The sequence below is a fragment of the Nuphar pumila genome, chromosome 7 (assembly GCF_984573655.1).
Source record: "Nuphar pumila chromosome 7, dmNupPumi1.hap1.1, whole genome shotgun sequence".
In the NCBI taxonomy this organism is placed as follows: Eukaryota; Viridiplantae; Streptophyta; class Magnoliopsida; order Nymphaeales; family Nymphaeaceae; genus Nuphar; species Nuphar pumila.
In genome coordinates, this window is record NC_143255.1 from 32,992,883 (window position 1) to 33,002,192 (window position 9,310).

The 9,310-nt window shown below is 39.4% G+C and overlaps 1 protein-coding gene across 4 annotated transcripts in view; it reads left to right on the plus strand.

Annotated features, from left to right (window-relative positions):
* LOC149831821 (uncharacterized) overlaps positions 1-8,757 on the plus strand; it is a 28,976-nt gene extending 20,219 nt beyond the window's left edge. For all 4 annotated transcript variants that reach the window (XM_090014162.1, XM_090014161.1, XM_090014163.1 and 1 more), the window contains 3 exons: positions 6,685-7,003; positions 7,213-7,529; positions 7,811-8,757. In XM_090014162.1, the coding sequence (XP_089870288.1) occupies positions 6,685-7,003; positions 7,213-7,529; positions 7,811-8,423 (1,249 nt within the window). In that variant the 3' untranslated portion in view covers positions 8,424-8,757. The remainder of the gene's footprint in view (positions 1-6,684; positions 7,004-7,212; positions 7,530-7,810) is intronic.
* The last annotated feature ends 553 nt before the right edge of the window (positions 8,758-9,310 follow it).

Consider the following 9,310-nt stretch of genomic DNA (forward strand, 5'->3'; position numbering starts at 1 on the left):
TGAGAGCATCCAAAAGTATATGATGTTACCAGTAACTGGTTGATATGAATAAACAATGATACTCAGTGTGGTTTTCTCAAGAAAGTGAAAAATAAGCAAATGCTTTCGAAATTCATATTGTCCCTGCTTCCTCTTCCCCCCTGCCAACAATTGAACTATTATTAGACTTGTACAAATAGTTTTGGAGAATTTCTGCTCAATCTCTTTTTCAGTAGAAAATGACAAATTAGTCCCTGAAAATCCTTTGAGAAAAGGAAAGTGGCTAAAAGTTGTAGGAAAGGAAAAGTATAAAAAACTAAAATATGTTTCTTAACTAAAAGTAAAAAACTGAAGAAACATAAAATATCTCTTCTCAAATGAGTGTTTATGTTGTCTAAAACACATTCTCAGTGTTTCAATGAGTTTGAGATAGCTAAATGCCATGGTATAAAATGGAAAGAACAGAGGAAAAGAAAATGAGTAGGAAGTTGCACTTTCAGAACAATGCCCACCAACAGAGTGAGTTGTGGTTGAAGGAAATCAATTTAGGCTCTGTTTAGGAGCCGGAGATGAGAGTGGAGATGGTATTTAATGAGGGTGTTGATAGAATTTCATTTGTACCTGCATTAAGAGAGAAAACAGAGAGAGAGAGGGAGAGAAAGAGAGAGAGACGAGAAGAGAAATCCAAAGGGGGCAACTGCCGCTGTCACGATTTGTGTATATCAGAAATCGTGACCTAATGCTTTGTATAAATACACTTCAGTGTACACAGTGGGTCGGTTCGGGTCTAGTGAAATATCCGAACCCAGATAAAAAAACACTTAAAATTATACACTTATACATAAATGGAATGGACTCGGGTCTGGTATAGGATCCAGACCCGAAACACTATACACCTTTTTCACCCCCCCTCAAGTTGATCATGGTTATGGACCATGCACAACTTGCCTTTGAGTGTCCAAAAACGATCCTTTGTTAACCCTTTCGTAAACAGGTCCGCAACTTGTTTTTCAGTATTGACGAACTCAGGCTCAATCTCTTTTTCTTCAACTTTCTGTCTCACAAAGTGTTGGTCAATCTCAATGTGTTTAGCACGACTCTGATGTACTGGATTGAATGACATGTTAATAGCACTTTGGTTGTCACATAGCAAGGTAGTGTGAGAGATCTTTTCTCCTACTTCATTCCGTAGATGTCTGATCCATGTGACTTCGGCAGTAGCAACAGCCATAGATCTATAATCAGCCTCAGTACTTGATCTGGCGATAGCTTTTTGTTTTCTACTGCTCCAAGAGACTAAATTTCTTCCAATGAAAACACAATATCCTGATGTAGATCTTCATTCATCAGGATCTCCAACCCAGACTCCATCATAATATACACTAAGCCCATGCTCATCTTTGCCATGTGACTATGGTGAGTATGTCAATCCATCCCCAATAGTCCCTTTCAGATATCTAAGGATCCTCTTAACAGCTTCCATATGTCCAGTACATGGCGCATGCATAAATTGAGATACTTGATTGACTGCATAAACAATATCAGGTCTAGTGAAGGTGAGATACTGTAACACTCCTATTATGCTTCGATACCTGGTGGGATCATCACACAGATCTCCATCATGGACACTAAGTTTGTGATGCAGGATACTCGGAGTTTTCAGAGGTTTGCAGCCTTTCATGCCTGCCTTGCGGAGAACATCTACGGTGTACTTGTGCTGAGTGAGTGTCAAGCCATGAGTTTGATTATCAACTTTTACACCAAGAAAATAGCGTAGAGTTCCAAAATCTTTTATTTTGAACCTCTGACCTAGTAAGTCTTTCACTTCTTGGATGTGGACCACAGAGTTTCCTGTGATAACAATATCATCAACATAAATTAATAACAGAGTGGTCACAGTCTCGCTTCTGAAAAAGAACAATGAGTGGTCCAGCATGGAACGTGAAAATTCATGTTTCTGAATCTCTAGTGAGAAGCTATCAAACCAAGAGCGAGATGCTTGCTTCAGACCATAGATAGCTCTCTTTAACCTGCACACATGGGTTTTACAATTTTGTTCTTGATATCCAGGGGGTTGCTCCATATACACTTTCTCCTTTAAGTCCCCATGCAAGAAGGCATTCTTTACCTCAAGTTGACTTAACTTCCACCCATGTTCAACAGCCAGAGAGATAATAATTCGAATTGTTCCCATTCTTACAACCGGACTAAAGGTCTCATCATAGTCTTGCCCTGCTTCTTGAGTGAATCCTTTTGCCACGAGCATTGCCTTGTATCGCTCAATAGTTTCATCTGGCTTGTACTTTATCTTGTAGACCCATTTACATCCGACAACATTTTTGTTAGGCAGTCTGGGAACAACTTCCCAAGTTCCGCATTCATGCAAAGCTTGCATTTCATCATTCATGGCTTCTACCCACTTGGTAGAAGTGGCTGCCTGGTAGTACATAGTGGGCTCATCTTCTTTATTGAGAGCAAGATCCAAGGAGAAGTTGTTATAGCTAACCCACCTGTCAATGGGATGTCGTATGCGGCTCGATTTTCTGATCTCAAGAGTGTGAGAAGGGGACAGATTGTTGATTGAAGTATGATCTGAATGGCTTGATGTCATCGGTCTCTGTCTGGAATAGACAATGCCTTTGTATCTGCCAGGTATTTTTTCTGAATTTTGTGGCCCCGATGTCTCAGTGTTTTCAGACATCTCTTCTTCTTGCTGCACGCAATCTGGTGAACATGCTTCGCTGGAGCTAGCAAAAAGTTCTGAACTCAACCAAGGATAGTAAACTTCAGTTGGTATATTTGTTGCATCAGCTTTGTCATCAAAATTTTGTTCATCAAAGACAACATTTCTTGATATTCTGATACGTTTGTTGGTGGGATCATAACACCTATATCCTTTGTAGTCATCTGCGTATCCCACAAACCTACACTTATGGGTCTTGTCTTGAAACTTGTTTCTCAGGGACCGATCAACATGCACATAACAAACACATCCAAAAACACGCAGATCATGATAACTAGGATGAGCTCCAAAGAGGCAGTGATAAGGAGACTTATTTTTCAGAACGACCATCGGCAATCTATTTATCACATGCACGGCAGAATGAAAGGCTTCTGTTCATAGATTGGTGGGAAGATTGTTGTCATGAAGCATACTCATGGCACTTTCAACGATATGTCTATGTTTTCGTTCAGCAATCCCATTTTGTTGAGGAGTGTGAGGGCAGGACACTCTTCTTCCTATTCCGTTATCTCGAAGAAAAGAAATAAAATCATGGGATGAAAATTCCCCACCTCCATCACATTGGAAAAACTGAATGGACTCAGAAAATTGATTTTTGACCAAGGAAAAGAAATTTTGAAACAAAGAGAAGACTTCTGACTTATTTTTAATGAAATATATCCAAGTGTATCGAGAATAGCTATCAACAAAGATTAGATAATATCTGCTTCCAGACCCAAAGACAATTGTGGCGGGTCCCCACACATCAGAACAAATGATCTCAAAAGGTTTTGAAGCTCTCTTATTAATTGAATGAAAAAGCAATACATGACTCTTGCATAAAAGACAACTGGAACATTTATGATTGCTCTCATCCCTTTTAAGACTTTCTTTTGGAATGAGATTATTATAAACAAGTTTCTCAATAAAATGACTCCCACAATGTCCTAACCTACTATGCCATAAGGATGGCTTATTACATTCAGAGATACTAAAAACACTAGCAGAAGAGGATGAACATGATTCTGATGAAGGCTTTGAAATCAGGTGAGAAGGGCGAACATCACGACATGGAGCTTCTTCAAAGACATACATGTTGTCTCGTTTCTTTCCTTCAGCGAATGTTTCCCTCGTGCGTAGGTCCTTGACCTGCATAGAGAAGGGAGTGAATTCAACTGAAGCATTATTATCATCAATAAGTTTGGAGACAGAGACTATTTTTCTTAATGTCAGGGGCATGAAGAACGTCGAAAAGAGTAAGAGTAGAATGTGACATGGGGATGACAGTCTTTCCAACATGGGAAACAGGATGGTGGGATCCATCTCCAGTGACAATCTTACTTTTTTCCAAAATAAGGAATAGGATTAGAAATTTTACCTGCATCGCCTATCACATGAGTCGCTGCCCCGGAATCGACAAACCAAGTGCCTTCATCACTCTACTTCAATTTTAACTCTGACAAGGCAGATATCAGCAAATCTTTAATCCCTCTACTGTCTTTGGTATTTGTGAACTTTCTCTTGATTTCTATCTGTGGACTCTTTCCTTTATTCTCTGGATTATGCCAACAATTCGCCTTGATATGTCACTTTTTGTTACAAAGGAAGCAAGTAGGAATGGATCTTGTTCCCTGCGCATGAGTAAACATGTTTGGAGTGGGAAGTAAACCACGCCCTCCGTGTCCACTTCGCCCTTGTCCTCCTTGTCCTCGTCCTCTACCATAAGTCACTCCTGTAGCAAAAACTTCTTAAGAATTTGAATGATTATGAGTTTCTTCAGAGAATCCCTTCAGAGTCATTTCATACTAGATCAATTTTGCTCGTAGCTCATCAAAGGTAGGAAGAACAGGGAGACACAATAGTGAAGTGACTATCATATTGTAGTCAGATCCCAGATCCCAATCCACTCAGGGTTTGTTGCACCATGTCATTGTCACTAACGACACACCCTATAACTGCAAGTTGATTTGTGATGGTCTTCATCTTGTTCAAATATTCCATGATGGTCATGAAATCTTTCCTTAACAACTGAAATTCCCTTTTTAGAAAAACTACTCTTGCTTGAGAAACCTGCGATTACGTTTAAACCAGTCATTCCCAGAGTTGTAGAGTTGTATAATTGTCAGGAATGGCAAGAAGGATCTCTTGAGACAGGGTGGATGTGATGTATGCAACAACTGATTGGACCTTTCTTTCCCAATTGAGAAATTCAATATTTTTGACATGCACGATTGAACTCGCCTCTTTATCATCTTTTTCTTCTCTCGGGCTAAATTCTGGTGGAACTGGAGTGGTTCCATCCAGGTGACCTAAGAGACCTTGGCTCCTTATGAAAGGAATAATTTGCCTCTTCCAGATCAAGAAATTTGAGGTATTCAACTTCTCAGAAACAAGCTGGTTGAGAAAACTTGAAGAAAGATTTGATTGAGGGTGATAGGGATCCATAGAAAATCAGAATCAACAGACAAAAAAGTTTAACCTTCGCCCAACACCTTTTTTTTTTCAGAGAATAACAGACTGTTAAATTCAGAAAATGGAGAAACTTGGGCTTTTCTGTGCACCGAAAGGGGCTTGCGCGAAAAGGTAATCACATGTTAAGTATCCCCTTTTTGTTTGTTTTTTTTTTTACAACAAAGGATAATCACAGCAAAGGATAATCAAGAATAATAATGCACAACAGAACACAAGGAATCAAAGGGAAGTACTATAGCATCCGAATATGCAGAGAGACTTTGGAAAAGATGGAGTAAAAGAGGATCAAATGATTAACAGAAATAAATTTAATGTTTCACGTGAATCAGTTCACGAGTTCACGTGAAAAGTTGTTAACCCACGATCTGGGAGAAAACCGATGTTTCACGTGAACCAGTTCACGTGAAATGCAGTCAATCCACGATCTGGATTCACGTGAATAGAGTTCCCGTGAATCACAGATTCACAAAGATGAAACTCACGTGAGATGTGAGTACACATGAAGATTCAGAAAGAGGGACAGAAAAGAGACGAAAGAGAAAGAAGAATAGAAAGAAAGAGAGAAGCGAAAACCTCAAATACTTGATCGTTGTCACGAGCCAAAGTTTTTTTTTTGCCTCTAGATGGATCTACGCTCTGATACCATGATAGAATTTCATTTGTACCTGCATTAAGAGAGAAAACAGAGAGAGAGTGGGAGAGAAAGAGAGAGAGATGAGAAGAGAAATCCAAAGGGGGCAATTGTGGCTGTCACGATTTCTGTATATCAGAAATCGTGACCTAATGCTTTGTATAAATACACTTAAGTGTACACTGTGGGTCGGGTCGGGTCTAGTGAAATATCCGAACCCAGATAAAAAAAACACTTAAAATTATACACTTATACATAAATGGAATGGACTCGGGTCTGGTATAGGATCCAGACCCAAAACACTATACACCTTTTTCAGGTGTAATTAATACCACCTACCTTCACAGGTGTTTGGGAATACTGTTTTGGGAGATGAGAATGGTGTTGGGAGTGGAGATGGGCCATTTTCAACTACATCCTCACAAGGATGTTGACAACTCCAACCTCATCCTCCCATTTTCATCTCCACTCCCATCACCCTTCTCATCTCATCTTCAACACCGGCTCCCAAACAGTGCCTTATTTGGTTTGCAAACATGCTGATGGTTTTGGCAGTTGTCTGGTTAATACCTTTTTTGTTAGTGAGACTTGGACTGAAAGCATTTGTTTGATGTCTTTTCTGTTTATTATCAGTAACTCTGACAAGGATTTGGGATGTAATGCAAAAATATCTTACAATAATATTTACACTTTCTATCTTTTGTTACTGAAACTATATTTTTCTTAATTTTGGGATGTATGGCTTTTCAGATTTTGCAATCTAGATACTTTTCTTTCAGTGTATCTTGCATCACTCTAGAACAAGAATCTGTTGCTTTCTTTATCAATGACAGCTTTGTTAGTGAAGTTGTTGCTTAATTATGATCCTGTGATGTTACAGTGCAGAGACAAGGGTTAAAATTGGCCAAGGAGTGAGAATGGGGTGGGAGAAAAGACGGAAGTGGCTCTTATTGCAAGAGACTTGCTGCCTTGCATGGGAGAATGCAATAGCAGATGCTTCAAGAAGGGGTTTTGCTGGCGAAGATGAGCTACAATGGGATTCCTATGATGTCTTAAACAAACAACTGAAGGTGGAGTGGCTTGAGAGCGTTGAACAGAGAAAACTAATGCCCAGGACAAAAGGTGGAAAAAGAGCTCCAAAATCTCCTGAGCAGCGGCGGAAAATCTCTCAAGCCATTTCTGCAAAATGGGCAGATCCTGTAAGGATGCCTTAAAGATGCATTCATTTGGTCTTTTTGATGTAGTCTTAGGATGCATTCTCTCTGTAATGAGAAAAGGTCACACAAACGTGAATCTCACACACACACACACAGGAATGCCATTGTTCATTTTATCACATAGTTTGATGTCCTACTCTCTCTCTCTCTCACATAGTGGGATGCATTTGTGGAATTTTGTTCCCTTGCAGGGATATCGGGAGCGTGTTTGCTCTGCATTGGCTAAATTTCATGGCATCCACCCTGGAGTTGAAAGAAAACCAAGAAGGCCACTTGGTGAATCACCAGGTGTCAAGAGAGACCATGTAAATAAGAAAGCAGCTGTAAAGATTGATAGAGAGGCATGTTTGGTTAGTCGTCCATTGAATGCTGCAACGGTCAAGAAGAAAATACGCCAGCCTTCTTTTAAAGACCCACTGGTCAGTAGCAAGCTGGAAATGATAAAGAATATCAGGGAAGAGAGGGCTGCCATGGAGAGTAAGAAAAGGGAAGCTGTTCAAAGGGCAAAGTAAGACTTTTCTCCCTTCCTTTTAGCTATGCCTTCCTTGCTTATCCCCTACATTGAACAGATACTTAACTGCATATGTAACTAGGAGAACATGACTGATTTTATATTGTTCAAAAGTAAAGATAATCTTTTTTTATAATCTTGCCTAGTGAAAATAGCATATGTTCTGCCTGTCTTTCTAGTTGGGTTTGAGTCTTTTGAATGCAGGTTGTCTTTTAGAGGGACTATCATAACACAAATAATTTCCATGGGATTTTTTACTATTGTTTTTTCTTGGCTAGGTTGCTGATTGCAGAAGCTGAGAAGGCTGCAAAGGCCCTTGAGGTAGCTGCATTGACAAACCCACTTGCCCGAGCTTCACTTTCCCAGACAAGGAAGCTCATTGCTGAAGCTACTCAGTCCATTGAAAGCATAGAGGGTGAAAGCTTTACTGCTGCAGACAGCCTAGATACCAGTTCCACCTTTGTCAATTCAGATCAAGGAAATTTTGTGAACATCAGTGATAATACCGAATTCAATGGCCAAAGTCCAAACGGGAAAGCCATCAATGGCACACATCATCCTTCACTGATTAACAATAACCATGAAGACTTTGATTTCACTAAGTTTGCATTGCAGAACTTGCTGAACTCTGGAGCTCCTGTAAACAAAGTTGGCTACAGTCAAGGTAATTCAAAAGTCAAGGTTGATGGCCTGAGACAGCAGTTAAGCATCTCTTTGAGCTCTCCCGACAAACATGATAGTTCTGGAGCACATGAGAAAATCATAATAGAGAATGGTATGAAAGCTGAACAATGTGCTCCAATGGAAGAAATGTTTCAGAATTCATATCCTAAAGCTGCAACTAAGAAGCAGTGGGTTTGTGGGAAGTTGGTTGAAGTGGAGAGTACATAGCATAAATTACTAGTTTCTTTGGAGGTTTTTTGGTGCTAGAACCGATTGTGCTTCATCATTTCCAAACGGGTGTGCAGTTTCTAAATGGTAGTTAATGATATACGTGTATTCGCCTTTGTTTACTAAAGTAGGTTAGACCCGTCAAGAAAAAAAATCATAAATCGTCAATGCTTCAGGTGTCTACGTGTAGAACTGTGACTGAGTGGTCTCATAGTTTATTGGCTTGCATGATATTGTGTGTTTGTGTGTGTCAAAAAAATACCTTTTGGATAAATTGCACAGCTATTATTCATCAAAGCGAAATAAAGGATTCTTAATTCTGGTACAAGCAAAATTGGTTATAAAACGTTTATCAGAATGATTAAACTGATTGTCATTGATTTTCACATTTGTGCAAGTCAGGGTAATGGGACTAAACATTAAGTCTCTTACAAAACAGAAATGACCTTCCTATGGTCCGTGATTTTTTGCTTGTACGATTTTGACAGAACTTTTTCAGCTTTATGATGTTGCAAACTTGTTACCATCATTGTCTTTCAGAACACCTGTCATTATCTTTAACATGATTCCTTTTTTCTTTTTTGTCTTATGGTATTAGAACCCTAGAGTTTTTATGCTCTAGTAGCTCCTTTGAGGACTCGTAGTTGGCCTTGGAGAGAGAGAGAGAGAGCATAATAATGGATGTTGTATGATGTTGCAGAACACTGTAAAGCAGGAATTAACATGCAGAAAGACAATCATGTTTTCGACTGATTTTGTTTTTTTGGCATAGCTGGGCATTCTTCCAACCTGAGACCCCTCGGTTATGATGGTGTGACGGTTCCAGCTATCTCATCTAACCCATGCTTATAACTTCATTTTATTTTTTAACCTTGGACTGGTTTAAT